The 18769-nt window shown below is 32.4% G+C and overlaps 5 protein-coding genes and 1 long non-coding RNA gene across 12 annotated transcripts; 3 read left to right on the forward strand and 3 right to left on the reverse strand.

The window, feature by feature from the left end:
* On the forward strand, positions 1-5803 carry LOC126921940 (uncharacterized). Of its 2 annotated transcripts, none has more exons than XM_050734026.1 (3): positions 1-271; positions 2525-2598; positions 3724-5803. In XM_050734026.1, exons 2-3 carry the CDS (start codon positions 2564-2566, stop codon positions 4010-4012), a joined length of 324 nt encoding a protein of 107 aa, XP_050589983.1. In that variant the 5' UTR covers positions 1-271; positions 2525-2563; the 3' UTR covers positions 4013-5803. The 2 variants fall into 2 exon arrangements, with proteins under 2 accessions (XP_050589983.1, XP_050589982.1); XM_050734025.1 differs by having other exon boundaries at positions 2538-2598.
* Positions 128-1534, reverse strand: LOC126921945 (uncharacterized). Its single transcript, XR_007712600.1, has 2 exons — positions 944-1534; positions 128-858 (listed from the first exon to the last, which is right to left on the reverse strand). It is a non-coding gene; the product is annotated as an uncharacterized LOC126921945 (long non-coding RNA).
* LOC126921928 (transmembrane protein 192) lies at positions 5766-7640 on the reverse strand. 4 transcript variants are annotated; one of them, XM_050734002.1, is made up of 4 exons: positions 7386-7640; positions 6998-7129; positions 6512-6908; positions 5766-6434 (listed from the first exon to the last, which is right to left on the reverse strand). In XM_050734002.1, exons 2-4 carry the CDS (start codon positions 7097-7099, stop codon positions 6190-6192), a joined length of 744 nt encoding a protein of 247 aa, XP_050589959.1. In that variant the 5' UTR covers positions 7100-7129; positions 7386-7640; the 3' UTR covers positions 5766-6189. The 4 variants fall into 4 exon arrangements, with proteins under 4 accessions (XP_050589959.1, XP_050589961.1, XP_050589958.1 ...); XM_050734004.1 differs by having other exon boundaries at positions 6998-7211; XM_050734001.1 differs by having other exon boundaries at positions 7381-7640.
* An 84-nt stretch (positions 7641-7724) lies between these two features.
* Positions 7725-11075, forward strand: LOC126921909 (uncharacterized). The gene is made up of 7 exons (XM_050733943.1): positions 7725-8881; positions 8960-9166; positions 9227-9403; positions 9474-9578; positions 9696-10228; positions 10300-10561; positions 10644-11075. Exons 1-7 carry the CDS (start codon positions 8786-8788, stop codon positions 11046-11048), a joined length of 1785 nt encoding a protein of 594 aa, XP_050589900.1. The 5' UTR covers positions 7725-8785; the 3' UTR covers positions 11049-11075.
* Positions 11076-11251: 176 nt separating this feature from the next.
* On the forward strand, positions 11252-16054 carry LOC126921918 (uncharacterized). Of its 3 annotated transcripts, XR_007712595.1 has the most exons (3): positions 14180-14962; positions 15036-15215; positions 15497-15742. XR_007712595.1 is itself a non-coding variant. In XM_050733970.1 (2 exons), the coding sequence occupies exons 1-2, from the start codon at positions 11686-11688 to the stop codon at positions 15718-15720; spliced, it is 1356 nt and encodes a 451-aa protein (XP_050589927.1). In that variant the 5' UTR covers positions 11252-11685; the 3' UTR covers positions 15721-16054. The 3 variants fall into 3 exon arrangements, 1 of the variants encoding a protein (XP_050589927.1); XM_050733970.1 differs by lacking the exons at positions 14180-14962; positions 15036-15215 and adding an exon at positions 11252-12817 and having other exon boundaries at positions 15497-16054; XR_007712596.1 differs by having other exon boundaries at positions 14158-15085.
* LOC126921902 (U3 small nucleolar RNA-associated protein 25 homolog) lies at positions 15973-18740 on the reverse strand. Its single transcript, XM_050733928.1, has one exon. The coding sequence runs from the start codon at positions 18485-18487 to the stop codon at positions 16208-16210; it is 2280 nt and encodes a 759-aa protein (XP_050589885.1). The 5' UTR covers positions 18488-18740; the 3' UTR covers positions 15973-16207.
* Between the last annotated feature and the right edge of the window lie 29 nt (positions 18741-18769).

The following is an 18769-nucleotide window of genomic DNA, read 5'->3' on the forward strand; positions in this document are numbered from 1 at the left end:
GCGATAGAGGCCAAGCAGATCAGTCTGCGCGAGTCTCTCGAGTAGTGAACGTTGTGCTTTCTGGCGTGTCGTGTCTTTGGATGCGTTCACTGCCCTATCCATTGAAACGTATTCTTTTGCTTAAGGATCTTTTGTTCTTTTCCCCTCATACTGTTCGTTATCAAGCATAGAAAATTTGCCAAACTCTTCCTTAACTTTTATTCAAAGGAGGAAGAAGAGACGTGAGAAGTTGCTCATACAGTAGGAACTTGTCGAACACAGATGGTCAGAGGTAAGTAATTACATTTATCCCTTCGTCTTGCATCAAAATTTCCTACTGTTGTTAGATGCCGCCTTCGTAAAATATAAAAAGTTCGTTGTCTAGTCATTTCGTCTCGCTAGAATTCGTCCGCATTCGTTTGAAATTTATTTGAAGAAACAAAAAGAGAGTGAAAAGAAATTGCTGACATTCGAAACTGACGCTCGTGCAGGCATGGTCCAGACATTTATGTATTAACTTGTGTATTTTGCGCGTACATTTGAGTCAAAGATTCCGGTATGCAATTAGAGCGAAGTGCTTTTAACAGACCGCCATGAAAATGTTCAGCTCGAGATCGACACAGGAATCTCGAGTAGAAACGTTACAACTGGTTCTAAACGGCATTGACGTTTATCCGGTGTAATAATACGAGAGGATACTTTCCTCTCTGTCGGCTCGTGACTTTCTTACCTTCTTCGTTTCTCTTACGTTTAGCTCGCAGAAGTGGTCACGGTTCGTGGATATTTCGTGTGCAGGTCGCATTGTCTAAGGTCGCGAAGCACTCCTCGCTCGAGCTCGATCCTCCTTCCCGTGTGGTTACGAAGGTCGATTCCCAGCTTCTACCAAATAAAGAAAATTCCTTCTGTATAGCTTGTAAAGCTGTGTGTTTAGCTGTTTCACGGCTATACGTATAACCGAACGTACAATTAGTAACACTTAGTAACGAAATATTACATATAGGTACTTTCTTTTCGCGCATCTTTTTTACTGTAATTAACATCCTTCACACACAATGTAGCATCGTTGGTCAAATGTGTTTCCAAGGTGATTGCTCGTTAAGATCTCGATGCTTGAATAGGAGGAGATATTTAGTTCACGCGGTGCTTAATTAATCATTTTATCAACGAAACAGACGTAAGCTTTGCTCTATGGGGCCAAGGTTTCGATCTCGTCGTATTCGCGTTCGTGATTCTATTTTAGACAGATCGGGATACCACCTTCCTTATACATCATCGATTATTCTGGCGAATTCGCGCTAGCCGTCGATAATCACAATTTCTCAGCAATTAGCTATCACAGATAATGCACCTTCTCTCTCTCGATTCACTTTCATTTTCTGACCTCATCGTCGAACTTTTAAACGCTGCTATTACTAGCAAGGGCGAAATGCATTCAGTAAAGTATAATTGAAATTCGCGTGGTTCGTAACGTAGGATATGACGTGTGAAGCGTACACGTGTAAATGCACCCGATTTGGTTCGCTTCCATCAGATAAATTTGTACACGTCGTTCACAGAAAATAGTCGGCTATTTATTGGCTTATTATGACGAATAATATTTTTTACCAGAGATTCAATTTCTTTTTGACCTAACAACTTCTTCGAACGAAAGCATATTTTATAGGATCTTTATCGTTTGCTCTATGATCGATGATAACGACCAATGCATCAATGGCATGCCAATCGATCTTCGTTAAATAAAACGATGCAATGCAATTTACGTAAGAAAATCACTGGAAATCATATTGTTGGCCTTATAAATGATAAACGTAGATGATAGCGTGTCAATGCTAATATTAGATAATATATTTTCGTCCAACGCGAAGACAATTGATTTCGTTTCGATCGAAAATTGGTTTTGCTCTTTTCGCGCAAACAGGAAACAAGAATTACAAACCACAAATAAAGTAACTATCATTGAATCGTTTATAGCTGTTTTAATCTGTTCTGGGAAAAATCTTTTTCCACGAGCGATCCAAGATAAGCATTGTCTTATGCTATATCGAGTCTGAATAGTCGTACTTTCCGATATGTATGTCCGTTGTCTTGAAATAAATGAAGCTTCTTTTACGCATCGTGCCCTTGCCAGAGAAGTATGCTACGATATAAAACGCAACGCGACTATATATTTCTTTGGACAATCGAGTCAACCATCTTGACTCAATTGCCAAAATGCTCAAAAATTATTTACTGATTTCGATATGTATTCTGTACGTACGAGAATCTCATTGTCTGGCAAAGCGAACGAAACGTTATCCGTGCTATGCTGTCTTAAAATTAAATAGTATTTAATAATATTCTTAGCTCGACATAAAGAATACAATGATCGCGTCAGAGCTGTGAGCCTAGTTATTTGTCACTCGATGAGAAAAATAGGATGATTTTTAAAAACCAATCAACGTCACTACATATTGCGTTATTCGTAAAATTATCCTATCATAAATCTTTGCTCGTTCACGTGTTTCTATATTCCTTCGGAATTAATGAATTTGCGTCACAGACATAGGACTCTGTTTCAGGGTCGTTGCCTGATATCGCAGTGACGATGGCATCAGGAAGAGAAATTTACGGTGCATTCAGGTAAGCGATAGTAAATCTTTACAAAATCAAAATCTTACAAAAATCAACTGATTTTGATCGACATTGTACGATAAAAAGCAAGAAACAAAAAAGAAATACGTATAAAGTATCGTGTGACGGAAATAGGAGAACGGTAGAGTCAATGTTAATCCTTGATCGCAGTGTACTTAAGAATATACTCAGTTATCTCGATCGAATCAAGCACACATCTCTAAATGCGTACTCGAAAGCCTGTAGTAATAAAAAATGATATGTGAATGAAAAACATGAATTTAGTTTAGTATACAAATAATACGTCGATTTTGGCTTCGTTGATCACCCTATAATCTAATAACAAACAAGTCTATTTATTTAAATACTTTTTCCAATTTCGAAATCTCATGATTTGTAGATTAACGATAATAATTCATATATTACGAAAATTGCCATGTTTCTATCGAGATCACTATATCGCAGCCGGCATTCAGCCAGCATAATAGATCATGACGCAAATGAGTAGACTCTCTTCCTTTCCCCTTTTCCCCTCAACAGAATGTTCTTCCGGTATAATTAAACCGACACTTTCGTTTCAATAATAAAAATTCTCGTACATATCGTTTCCTCCTTCGATATTACTGAAATATTTTTAGGGTTCTAATACAGTGTTTTACGTAAAATCAATTCGTTATCCATAGCCTAGACTACGTGCTTCAGTACCAATGACGTAACATTGACGCAAGCGACAATTGTTGCCACTAGAATGCTGCAGGGCAGAACGTCGATAGTTTAGACCAACTATAAAAATCACGTCCTCTCTGCCAGCAAATTGCGCTCTGAAAATTGAAATTCAAAATACAGAATGGACGTCTTGATTATCATTACTCATTACGATTACTTCGTTACTATTAATCATGGTGAATAGTAATATCTATGTATCCAACCACAATAATCTTTTCCGAAAATATCTCGTGCTTGAATCGAGCCTCGAATTCATGTTTTAATTGTTTTCCTTTTTTTACTTAAAATTAAGACGAAGACTGTGCATCTCCCGAATTAAAAATCATACCAATAGTCGATAAAAATATTAATCGTTAAGTTGTCGATAAAAGAGATATTGTAGATTTCAATGTTCTTTTTAATTTACAGTTTAATTGTGGATGACGTCGATTCTCATTCGATATCAAGCGAGAACTCGGATTTGGATGGTTTATCGAATGTAAACAGCTCTCAGAATTCATCGCCTCAAACTCCACTGGACAGTCCAGGCGGACCTCGAGAAAAAATTAAACAAATGCAAGTGGAAGCCGAAACTAGAAGAGGAGAATTCGCGAGGCTACTCGAAGAACATGCTCAAGTAGTGAGAAAGTTAAAAATGATGGAGGCCGAAGAGCAACTCTCAGCAACCGGAAACGTAGTGGGAGCTACGCACGCGTGATTCTATCATTATTGGTCGCGTAAAGCAGTTGTATGATTGGGACCACCGCGCCTTTGCGATGCGCGTCGATTCTTTAAGTGCAATGGCAAATTACAAAATTTTCCGAAAAATGTTGCGTGAGATTAAAAATACTTTTTTGCGATACTGATAATACCACGATTGAACAGAAAATACAGCAATGTTAAAATGTAAGAGAAAACTATTTTTTAAACAAGCATATTTCTATGGTATAAAGGTTATTAATTTCTACAAAATGAAATTTATGGGAATTATTTTTGAACAACCATTTGCAATGCGAAATGTTGCTTTGAATAAAAGCGATCAAAATTATACGAAAATTAGGAGCAAAATTCTTGATCAACAACTGCTTACCCTTAGAAAATTTGGTTAGAACTTTATAGCCATGAGGAAAATCTTGGCGCGATGGTTCAGTCCTTAAATGTGAAACGAAGTTATTGCGCCTCGCTTTAATTACATTCGAAGCGTCGCGACGTTTCCACGTTCGTTTTTACTTCGTAAAAAGGAAACTTCTACTTTGCAAACAGCAGATTTATAAAAGTAAAAACGATCAATCGAAACTTGGTTATATTGCTCATTACACTAGAAGAATTTGGCACAATGTTCAAAATTAATTAGTTCGAGAAGATTATCTCGATTTGCGTTTATCATGAAGTCTGAAAAACTTCTTCTATAAGACAATAATAAAGAACAATCGGTATACATTCTTGTAACTATGAGATGTATCCGATGTATGAACATACGCAGCAAAAATGGCTGGCCTAAAAGTGTAGTACAAACTTTCAGAAAACAAGGAACGAGGTATAGTACTAACCTGAATAGCGAGAATCTTCGGTTTTAGCACTGATTTTAATACGCGATCATTTATAGGATATTTTCATTTCCAAGAAAAATGTCGAAATCATAACTACGTAGTACGTCTTGATCAAGTACAAGCTTCTACATTTTATAGCATTGTATATTTGAGTGTTCCATATGTATAAGTAAATAATTTTATATACCATAAACATACATACATATGATAGCATAGGACTCTAAGCCTGCCGTAACACACGTAAACTTTCTGTAAATAGATTTCTTTTTTAATACGATACATCTCATCGTCTAAGGTGTTTATCCACAAGAAGCCTTACAATGCAGTTATACAGTAAAAAAAATCGTTATGAGAACCTTGTTTCGCGGTATCTTATAAAATACTAAAGGTTCGAGTTAAATACGGACCAACAAATCACGAGTATGATCTTTCTTGTTTTCACGTGCACACTGCATCAAGTTTTTATTGACATAAATTAGGTATAATTAGGCATTTATAGAAATATGCACATATACATATGTAAAAAAGTATATAAATAGAGATATTCGGCATATATGTTAATCTCGCTATTATTAAGAACTCCTTCAATATAATAAATCGAGCACGCAATGTAAAAAATATATAATCTCGCTCTTTTTCCCGATAATGTTATTTTCTAATTTTTAAAAATTAGTTTTCGAATCAAGAGTATATATTTGTTCAACTTGATAATGAAAAAATGGAACAATATTTCAAAGAATGCAAAATAAACAGACGATTACTGTTTCTGTTATCATATAATAGTCTGTAATAATAACGTTTGTAGTAAAATCTTAGAAAATAAACATTATGTATTGAAGATATTGCTAGCCTAATTGTAGAAACATCATACAAATATATACGTATTATAAGAACTGTAAAGTGTAATTAGAATTATAAGAATTGTATATTGAAAAAAAAATATACTTTATTGAATTGGAGATATACATTTTTTATCACAGAAATTATTTTTGATTTCTTGTTATACGATATCTCTTTTAATCGTAACAATATAAAATATAACTTCAATTCAAATTAATGTAAATTAATGCAAAAGCGTATGAGAACTTCTAAATATTAATACATAGTACACACCTTAGATGCAAGTAAAAATGTAACAGGTTATGATTGCTATTAAAAATTAGTGTATTCAATACATATTGTATATATAATGAAAGAACTATATATATAAAGAAAGAAGAAAGAGATATCAACAATAAAAACAAGTTGAATTCCATAAAATATAAATATGTTTCTTTCAATTATAGTCCCCGAATAAAAATGAGAAAGCTTTACTTTAAGCTTGTATTTTATATAGGTCACAACCCTATGTTTCAGGCAAACTACGTTGAGCTGCGAACAACATTATTGCATGACCGAATTTATCATTACGATCTCTTAAATATCTTATTAAATCAGCCTGCATTTCAAGCAATTCTTCCAAATTAGATCTCCTATGATAGCAACCTACTTCACTGCTACCTGCATATGTATCTTGAGTAAAAGAAGATGACCATTCTTCTCTAGCAACATCAGCTGGAGGACGTAATCGATTGAATCGCGAAACTTTTTCTGTAAGAAAAACAATGTTTATATTCTTACAACTTCCTATATATTATAAATTCTTCAATAATTTTTCGTATACTTACTAATGTAATGTATATAAACTGATATAATAATTGTAAGTTCTACTGTGGTCAACAACACTATGTAATTTAGGGGAGTGAACCATTCCGAAGCATGACAGTATTGTTCGTAATTAACTTTATGCGTGTGATGCAAAATCACAGCCAATAATAGATAACATGTTATCCATAATGACGCTATGAAAAGAGGTGTTCTTATCTGTTGATATGTAGATCGATAAAAATCAAGATACCCATAAATACGGAGTTTATGATGCTTTGCTTTTACAAAATGATCTGTCAACATAATTATCAGCCAGTATGCACAGTGAAGATACAAGTATATAAAATATGTATCACATTTATTTTTTTCTTCAGGCCACACAGATATAAATATAATCCCAATAATTTCTAGAGACACCTAAAATTTGAAATAAACACATAGTATTTGCATGATAAACAATTTCTTTTATATAATCCTCTAAATAATTTAAAGAAGTAGCCACTTACGCTAAATATAAGGGAAACAGACACGATTGGTATAGTATCCAATTTTTTAAAATATACTTCTTCAGAAGTTAATACGTGTAGATGAGGGTCTTCTTCATCCATGTTATAAGGCGAATCAAAAAATACAGCTCCCTAATAAATGTATATTTATAAGTAATTGCTTCATTCAATAAATTTTTAGTCAATATGTATGAGAATCACATTTTGAGGAAGTCTGTAATATTTATTATAATTATGATGTTAATATAATATAAATTATATAAGTCAAAACATGAATGGCAAAGGGTTATAAAGATAGAGGTTATGTTTATATTATATCAATACCAATAAAAACGAATACAAGACAATAATATAATGGGTGATATAATTTCTATTATACTCACACTACCTGACGTATTTAAATCTCTGTTAAGACTGACCATTCCACCATAAAAAGATGATACAAAACAAGAAAATTACATATACTTCTCATTACCAGGACTAAACCAACATCTTTGTTTACAACGTTAATCATATATAGCACGTTTTCCGGAAACATACTCGGAATTCCTTAAGCCGTAAAATGATACATGCCACAAATCATTTAGGTTCTACAACGTATCGTTCAATTTACGTACAACAAATCATAGTTGCAACATATAACGTAAAACGTAAGATCAAAATGCTTGCTGTAGTGCATATACATACGATATACGTGAAACTTGGCAAGAGTTATATGTGTGGATATAACAAACATCAAAAAATAAATTGACAAAAATTATGATTTATATTATTTAACACAGTAATAACCTTGTGCTTACAAAGTGTACTTATATTAATAAGCGTCTCTTTAATAAATATGTTAGTTTATTTTCAAATACAAAATTGGAAATAGAATAATAATAAGTAAAAAAATAATATACAAACGAAAAAATGTTAAACAAAGTTTGTAAAAATAAGGTGTGATAAAACAATCGCTAGTAACAAGTAATAAATACGGAATACTAAATTTCTATATGCATGCTAACATTCATCAGAAGATACTGAACAAATATACACAGGAAACGTCAAACTTTATTTTAAAAATACGGAGAATAAATCTTCATACATTTGTACTATCATTTCGTTAAACGTCATATGCATTTGTATTAAAGTAGATATTGTGCAAAACACTGTGTTAAACACAAGTGTCAATTTATTGATACCATTTTAGAGACACGATTTTATAGAATGAATAAAAATACAAATATAGCAATTTGTAGTAACGACTCAATTTTAAATCGATATTCAAGTTTCTCAAATAGAATTTATTCTATTTTCCCCCCTCCCTGCCCCAAAAAAGATGAACATACAATGGAAAACACAACCTATATGAAAGATTATACAAAATAATTGTAATTATAGTACAAATTCGTCAAAATTTGTTGTGAATTTCTTTACACAAAATTAACAAGTATGTTTGGACGACAAATATTTTTGGAACTTATGGATAATCAACGCAATCAAAGACGTAATGAATTTATTCGACGACTTTTTGCAAATCAAGGACATGGGATATCATTTAATGAATTAGTAAATATACCATCTTTAAGGAACGATGGACTCTTGTTTGATTTAAACTTTATTCTTCTCGAAGATAATGACCATGGCCAGCCGAATAATTTATGTTTCCGAACGTTAGTACAAACAAGAAATTGAATTTCTTAAGTGAAATGAATTGTCAAGAGGAAACATAAAATAACTTGTTAATTATGCTTTAGTAATACTGAGAATATACCTAATCGATATTTATTGGAATATATCAGACAAATGAAAGAAAGATATCTAATTATGGAAAGAGAATTAACAAGAATGAAAACATTAATCCCTATAATAACACGAAATACCAATGCCGTACATCAATCGGTATTTTCATCATCTACCATTTTACTAATTTTTTTAACTTAATATTCGTTCGTGTTTAATCTCATTCTTCTTTTAAAGTCGCAAACAGATGTAAATTGGAAACATCGTTCCCTTACAAAGTACGGACACTTTTTTGGAACTCTTCCAAGAAATCAGTACAAAAAGAATCAAGAACAAGTTAGCGTTTCATCACGAAGGAAACGTCACACTATGAAAAAAGATAAAGATTCGATTAATGAAACCTTTGATGATCCAGATTGGAAGAAATACAGAAAATCTTCACAGGTATTCGTCTAAAATTCAACAAGTTGAAACATGATTGTTCGCACTTGTATGTTCTTTCAGAATTTACAGAATGATATATATCCTATAAAAGAGCCTGATAGCGACTCATTTCAATCAAGAATACTAATTAACAACAATTCAACAGCAGTTTGTTCGATGCACAATATTGCTATGATACTTCCACAGGATTCAACTCGATTGATTGATTCGTCGAGATACAAAACAACAAATTCTAAAGTATGCGTATCAAGATATATAAAAAGTTTAATAATTTGAAATATTATGTTACTAATATATCTCTTTATAGGCAAATAGCGAGATTCATAAAGCTGTAGATAAATATGATTCTGATCATTCGAAAATCATTTTTGGTAAATCGAGGAAACATTTCGGTCCCCCTAAAACACGAAAGGTATTAAGATCGTATAACAGGCTCTTTATCGCGCTAAAGTTAATTAAATGTTACAAAATACATAATTTTATTTTATAAACCATTCGGAACTAATATAATTATCAACGATGTATAAAGGCGTCGATGGAAGTATGCCAAAGCTTGGACAAGAAACATGAGCCGGAAACGTCCTACTATACTGACTTCGATGTTAAACATGAAGATCATACGCAGACTAAACCTGCTGTATATACACCAGAATTTCGACCTATAATGGGATCAAAGTTTAACAGCGATATTTCCGATCAATCTACACTTCATTGTCAGCAACAAAATACCAAATGCGAGGAGAAGTGTATGTTCAAAAGAACTAAATTTTTCGAAAATACGGATGTTCATCGAAAAGATAATTTTGATATTCGTGTTCAAACACCTCAAGGCAATCGCAACTATTGGAACAATCATGCGAAGAAGTTATCGTATGAAGGAACACATTGTACAAACGATTCATCCAGACAATTTACGCGTATGATCCAGAGACAGAAAAAAGAAATACATAAGAAAACACCAACTCCACGTAGCAACGTTCATACCGCTTACACTCCTATGGTGCAATCTCCTACGTGGAATCCTTTGTTAGATCCCAATAGTTTTACCATTCAATTGTTGAGGTATGGGATAAACATTAAAATAAGAAATGAAATTTTTGGTTTCTTTTCATATTTTGGTTCCTTTTTGACAGACTTGCGGTATTACTTTATGCTCCGGCATTGATGCCGGCATTAAATTCGTTGATTGCCCGACAGAGTATTCAAACGACGATTCCAATACCTTGCTCCGAAGGTTCGAATGACTTGTTGACGCAAATTTTTACAATTTTGAGCAGTCAGCAATGTGTCCCAAATTTATCGTACGTAGCAAATCCTCGAATCAACGAAAACTCACGACAATTTCGAGAATCGAATTCACATAATTTGTCGTCGCGATCAAATTCGCTTCCTGAGGTATAATGATTCTCTATCCTGCGTAAATAATCATAGCTATAAACCGCGTTTAATCTAATTACAAAGATTAAAACGTTTTTAGAATCCTTCGAAGCAACTTGGAGATGATGCTTGTAGCGTGAAAACTTTTGAAAACAACCAGTTTGAAAAAAATTCAGTTGCTGTAAATACTTCTTTAGAAATATGTAACTGTAATAATATGAAACAATCATCTTCGCGTTGCAGTAAAAATACTTCACGCGATCAAATAGAAGAAAATGAAAGGTTGATGTATACATGGACAAACAAAAAGTCAAAATCGTCAGAAACAGTAGTATTAGAAAAATCAGTGCTACAATCCGAACAAAACAAGGAAGAAGTTTCGAAAAAGGAACAAGAAGATCCTGAATTCTCTGAAACTTTGTTAATGCAAGATGACATTACCGGTTGGGATGATGAAAGTTGGGATGATCCAAAATCTAAGTTTACAAATATTTGGAAATGTTGATCAAATACAAAGTCCATCGTACTACAATAAAAATATCTTTCGATACTACTGAAATACTGAACGAGCGTCTAATAAATTGCAAGCAAAAAATAATCTCGTGTACAATACGTACCGACTTAAGAACGCTTGCGCGTGGTTCGAACACGTGGCGAAGGAAGGTGCTTTTCTACGAACGCTTATTCAGAACTGCAGTCTTACGTGCTTTCGCTACCGAAGCGCGTCCTACGATACATTGCCTTCCTTTTCTCATTTCCACCTTAGTAGAAGGTGTAAGAGTAAAATATCAAATAATTCGTATATATTGAGAAATAAACACCGGCTACAGAGTCTACGTTCACGTACTTAAAATGAAACATTAAAAATTACTGAAAAATATAAAGTACTAACGGAAGATTTCCTAATACATTTTTGTTTGGTTGCACATGTGTTTGATTCGGTGAACTTTTTCCCCACAACTACTGTGAAATGTAAATTTATATTTCTACAAGATGGCAACGATACGCAAGAAGAATTGTAATAAAAATGGAGATAAAAAGAAAAATTAGGAAAATGGATATGAAACTGATAGAAATCCACTGGGAAGTATAAATTCTCAATCGCTGTTTAATACAATAATACAAATAAAATTCAAATTACGATGAGCAAGGAAGAAAACAGTGATGGGGCTCCTCAAGAAGGAGCTGGCGGTGGTGAAAGCTCGAGAAAGGAGACGGATATCTATGAAAATCGAAGGACCAAGAAAATAATACGATTAGTTACTGTGATGGCTTACATGTTCTCTGTAAGTTTCGTAGCCATTGTCTTAAGTGCGTATTATTTATTTCTTTGGGAACCACCTAATCCAAGGCTTATACGAAGACCAGTTCAATTATCTTCCGAACCCGAAGTACAATACTTACAAGGCGATAAAATGACTGTGCAAGATGACCCCAACAAACCCGCACAACACACTAATGCTACGAATGTTTTGTTTTTGGATCGTATTGTTGACATAGAAAAACCTGTCAATAATTACGATCATGTAAAAGAGCATCGTGAAAAATTAAACGAATCATTGTTTCTATTACCAAATTCTTTAATTGAATCTTGGAAAAATAGAATCAATAATCCGAACTCTTTTGTTCAAGATTCCTCTCTAGAAAATGGGACATCTAATTTTTTTAATTATACTTCATTCGAAAAAGGAAAGACGCTGAACTTAACAAGAAAATTAATTGGAAGAGGTACAAAAGATTCATCTAAAATTACGAATCGTATGTTCGGTAATAATGGTACATTCCAGATACTAGATTCTTCGACTATTTTTGGAAATGAGACGAATAATGATCATTTTACAAATACCAGAAACTATTCTGAATCACCTCAAAATATTTTTCCATTAAATCACAATTTTACGAAAAATACAGTTACCAATCGAAACGAAGATAAAAATAATGTTCTATCAAGCTTTAAATCGGAGGCTGAAACGTTTAATAAAAAAAGCGTGAAAGTTGAAACGCCCCAGTATCCTGAAATATATTTGTCCAATGGAAGATTTATAGACACTACAATGACAATTATGGCGATAAATGATAAAGAAAATTTTGATATTCAAAATAGCAGAGAAGATCGTGCGTATAATATCAACAATATAAAACAAGCAATTAATTTAAATAAACAAACAACTCTAGATTCTTCTCGTAATTTGGAACTTGAAAATCGTCTAGAATATCCTGAACAGTCCAACAAATTACCTGGAAAACTGGCAAACATTGCGTCGAAGTTCAAAGGTAAATAAATTTTCTATAATTTGATTTTTTTCCACTTGACTCACCTGTAAGCCACCTTATTAAATGTGCGACATTACACATATTTTGCTGTTCACTTAAGCGATGAACGTGATCATCATTTATTTTTTGTACAAATATATTTTTTACACGCGTGCGTAGTTAGGTACATACAATTATATTTCAGTAAAGGCAAAGCACAAAAATATTTCATATACATAACTCCAATGAAAAGTCATGATTAAAACCTTAGAAAGAAGATAGTCGGTGAATTGACCTACGATGATTATCTGTATTGTTCACGTAATGACCAGAACAGGGTCAGGTCGATCCATTATGGCTTCTTTAACGTTGCATCAGTACAAAAATCTTACTACACCTATGAACAAACTTGTTTAATCTTTATTTGATTTAACCAACTTTATTTTATTTCATCTTCTCAAATAACATGCTGAAGTATAATATTTAAATAAAGGTATACGCGAATCAAACTAAAGGAAAGATATATCCACTCCTTTTTTTCCCTTTTTTATTTCTTCTTAAGTATATGAAATATCCGTTGAATAATGATTACCTATCGTACTACTATCTTTATCCGAGATCGAAGAACAATGCTACTAAATGCTATTAAAATAAAGGCGCGCCTCTTATGTAAAACGAGAATGTCGTAAAAGTCACTTTACTCTCGAAACGAAAACCCTATCAGCTTTGACTAAAGTTTATGGGCTCTTGTATTAGCAGCTTCTATTCTTGACACTTGTAACTTTCGAATTATATCCATTGGAATGATTAGGTTTACGTAAATAGCATCCTGTATGGAACGACAATGTATCCTGTTTTGCGTGACCTGTACGTGCAAGTATTAACTTTGAAGCAATACATAAGCTCAGTCTTACGTAAAATGATTATGTAACATTTTTAATCATTTCTTTGTCACTTCTACAGAAGCACTTCAATTCGAAACCGATGTAGTACCTATACCTATGTCTTAACGAACATTCTTTTAATTCGGTATATTACTTATTTTATACAATATGGATGAAACAGACAGATTCTTATTGTTTCTGACGTTAAGCATTATTGCTTTTGAATTTTTTACTTAAAAAAAGGCTTAAAATAAATAAAATGAAAATGTTACTCTAGTCGTAAACAGAAACAATGATTCGATCAATATATAATATGTTAAGCACGTATATTTATCGAAAAACATACGAGATAGTTTTGGATGGATAAATTTTGGAAATACAATGAGACGGTGTCCATTATACGGTTTAAGGGCATTTTCCACGATGAATTCCGTAAAATCGAGCAGCCCTTGGAGTTTGCAGAACGAAGCACAATGAGTCAAGATTCTGAGACTTGCGCAGTGAAAACTCGTTGATACATATCATTGGACGAGTGTGTCTTACCAGCTGTATCTGTGAGAAACGTTGATCCAATAGTCAGGAGACAGAAATAGTTGTAGAATAATGAAAACGTCAATATAAACCCTCTACATATTGCATTCTCGAAAATTTATCTCCCTCTTGACAAATTATCGTGAAGTTTAAACACCTCCCTACCACTGTTCCCGATACTCGCAGTATTCGCTCGGGAACGCCCTATCAGTAAACCAAACTGTCTACTAAATTGGGGAATTCGAAAATCAACAAAAGTGGATTCGAATTCATATTGATAACGCGAGGATTACAAAAACATTGGTGGTAAATCGTAGAAAACATTCAGCCAAACATATGTACGTAACCTGTCGAACGCAAAAGCATTCTGCGTAACAGTCTTCAACATAAGATATATTTAAGCTACAAAGCTTACAGTAATAAACTTATAAAGTTTACTGAGCGTTCATAAATATTAATGATCAAGCAAGTTATAAATACGTAACATTCGATGAAAACAATGTTTTCTTTGATATTTCCCTCGAAACCTTACATCGAATTACTATGATTACAATTACGATTTTTGTACGATGACTTAATATTATAGAAACTAAAATGTTATAATGTTATATTGAAATTTTATATCAAAACTGAAACATAAGACTCATTTATAAACTTAATGATCTTACAATCGAAAATTGAATAAAACGAATTTCCTTGAAGCATCAGCACGTCGAGAATGCAGTTGCCGCGCAAAATGAGCGCTCAAAACGTAATGGCAAGCATTAGTCGTACATTGGGAAATCGCGAACATAAACCAGCAGGCAATGAAATTCGATTTGCAGGAGACGAAAGGAAAGACAAGCTCTACGAACCAAAACATAAACAAAAGTTGGTACGGGTATTGACGGTGGTTGCCTATGTTATATTTGTTAGCATGGCAGCTATCCTACTATCGTTGTATTATACCTTCTTGTGGGATCCGAAAGACGTCCTTACCAAGTCAAGTACAAAATCAGAATGTGGTAATACATAATTATCAAATTATATCACCGATCGCTCTATTATGAACGATAAAAACAGATTTCAAATCCTCCAATCGCTGCGATGTTATTTATTCGTTTTAAAAACTTTAAAAACCGATTTTTTGTTCGAATTATGAACTAGCCAATTATCGTGTAAATATATCGTGTAATTATACTCTTGTCATGACTTATCAATATGGAATTCGTTATCTTGAAATCGCTGATCGCTGTAAATGCTAATTTAGATGCGATAAAACTAAAATTACTTTTTCTTTTTTCAGATACGCAGACAGAAAAAATGACGACAAAATTAACGACCATGGCGAGTGAACGAAGTATGTCGGAAATCATAACCACTCCACGACAGAAGGATTTATTAACTATCTTGACAGAGATTGCTGAATCATCGACTGCTCCCTCGCTAACGACACTCGAGGATTTACAAACTAGTCCAAGTACAGAAACCAAAGAAATATCCACCAAAATACATTCTAACATTAATTAATATGTTAGAATATTAAAAGTAATTAAAAGAAGAATTAGATTTTACTGTCAAAACTTTTAGATTTGTTATAATGCTTATGTAACAATTATTTAGTTAATAACGACAAAAACGATTTAATAATCTTTACATCCAAATAATTATAAAATGCTGAACGAATACTTTCTAGATCAAATTATGTTTCTTTGCTGGAATAATCGTAATATTGCGGAATTATACTATTGGTACGTAAAAATAATTCTGTGAACAAAATCGTTTGGATGATTGTAATTAAGATTGTATTTATTTCAATGCATTTAAAAATTGTATAGTAATATAATAAAGAAATTAAACAAAACGATGAAGATAAAAATGTTTCCTGTTAATAATAATACAAACTACAAACGTTAATGATACATTTTTACATATTTAATAATATTAACAGTCACAATATCGATAACATCCGATACCGATGCTATTATATAAAAGAATTTGACGTACTTTTTATTTCCTATTCACCAGTCATAAGCATGTGGATGGATTTTTCTGATCCAAACATTTTATTTGCCCTTTCAGCTCCTATAATTGCAGAAAGCTGCATAATATCATATTTACAATATAAAATAGTAATTGTCATATTACTTCCAGAACCCGAACGTGGATTTTGATTAGCTTCCTGCATTAAGTTACACATTTCTACGTAAAACTGAGGAAAGATTGGTGGTGCGTAAAATATAATATGCCTTATACCTTTTACTCTTATTCTACGGAAAAAATGAAATCTTTCTGAATATAGGAGAAAATGTGCATCACTATGGAAGAACATATCTCTTGCTCTTGCCACTTTTGCATCTTTAGAATATTCACAAATTTGCACAAAACTATATTCTTCTTTTTTAAAATAATTCCGTAATTTCACAAAATCAAAGTAAGATGGTATAAAAATCAATGTATGATTCATTATTCTATCTTTATACTGAGGAAGTATCTTTGTTATAAAAAACTCCATTCTATATTCCAAGGCTTGAGAATGACTTGAAGCGTCAAATCTGTGAAACACTTGTGGAATTTGTACAGCTACTTGACAAATAGATCCAGGAGAAATAGGATTTATTATTTTTACTTTCCCTGCATAATTGTAACATTTCTTATTAAATATTCCATAAATTTCAGGCACATGAATGCTTGAAAATATTAACGTCTGTCTATAGTATTTAGTCCATCCATTCACACACCAACTTCTTACTCTAGAAAAATCTGTTCCATGAGAATCTTTTGGTTGTAAATGCAAATGATTTAATATATGTATCATATGATCCCAATTTTGCATTAAAAACAATTCTGCTTGATCAAGAATCAATAATTCTATTGATGCTAAGAAATCATAATCTCTATCTGCTTCACCTTCTGCACCTATTAATATTCTTAAACCTAGTAGAGATGAAATTATTATGTCAGAGGAGTAAAACTCTGAATATAATTTTAAAGTCTTTTTTGTAATAGCAATTCCTATTTTAAAAGTATCATCCGTATTTCCTTGAAATGTCAGTTCATAATCTTCAGGTTTTGGATTTTTTTTTGACATTGCTAATTCATTGCCACTAAAATCTTCCATAAATCTTGTCTTATTCATTACAGAACCACCTTTATCTTCTCCAATTAAAATAGATATTAATAATTCAACAATTTTTAGACAGGAATGCTTAAAAGGAACGATTATTAAAATTTTTGGTCTTACTAAACCTTGATCTCTATATTCATCTGGGATTTCTGTCATGTTTGCACATTTTGATTTTGTTATCTTTGCATTATGGTGCAATATCTTCGTTCGTGTTTTCAACACATGATTAATTATATGTAAGCAGTACACAAATCTTATTTGATCCGCATTAGAAAAAGTCCTTTCAGGATAGTATAAATCTTGATAATTATTTATTATTGAAAATAGCTCCCTTTGTAAAGGAGTCATAGATGATGGAGTTGTATTCACATTATCCTTTGTATTTGAATAATTTGCTTGGGTAAGATTGCCATGAATTTGAGACTTGACATATAATTTATCCCAATTTACATTATCAATTAATTGAGGAACAGTGCCACACTTAGCAAACTGTTTATATTCTAAAACAGAAATGTTAGGTTCTTTCATTGTGTCTTTAGCATCATCTAAAAATTTTGGTATTTGACATGTAAGATTGCCTAAAACAGGCCATATTATCTTTTGTGTTTCTACAGTTTGTGGAACAATAGAAACTGCTTCATAAAGTTTATCGCTTAAATCGTCATGAAGATGAATTGAGAATGGATCCTTCAAATAACCAGCATCTTCTTGAGTAGTTTCAGGATCTTCTTCATCAGCGTCTTTCATTTTTATTTCATCACTATCACTTGGTAAATCTGCCTCCTCATCCATATTGTTAGATTCCATTGTTAGCTTGTCTCTAATTTCATTACCCTCCTCAACGTCATCCTTATCACTAAAATCATCACTTTCTGAATTAGATTCAATAGCAGTAATTTGTAAACTAGTTGTGTTTACAAAAGAGGATAATAAGTTTTGCAATGGATTCTCTTGTTCATCGCCAGAATTGTCGCTTTCTATGTCTCGTTGTTGTAACTTTTCTTCTTCCAACATTTGCCTACGTTTCTCGATTTCCCTATTTTTAATGTCACGATCTTTGACATATGAAGCCTCTTTTAGGTTAAATTTACTCTTTTTGGGTTTCGGACGATCATCGGACCGGTGAAATTTCCTTTTCCCACCGCGAATTGATCTTTTACCACGTGCCATTATTATCAAATGTTATGTACATTAATTAACAATCCATAATAATAAAAAAAAAAGTTATGAAGTGAAATACACCCACGTGTCTTTGTCGATGATTTTCAGATGTACGAATATGTATTTATGTTTCGAGTTATGAATATGTATATTCATAATTACGTAAATTATATAACTAAATCAAAAAATAATATATATTAAAAAGAAAACAAGTACGTAAAATTTTAATTTATAATAAAATATACTGGTATTACAATTTTTAATTATACACGATCACGATTTACAATACAC

Source organism: Bombus affinis, chromosome 11 (assembly GCF_024516045.1).
Source record: "Bombus affinis isolate iyBomAffi1 chromosome 11, iyBomAffi1.2, whole genome shotgun sequence".
NCBI lineage: Eukaryota > Metazoa > Arthropoda > Insecta > Hymenoptera > Apidae > Bombus > Bombus affinis.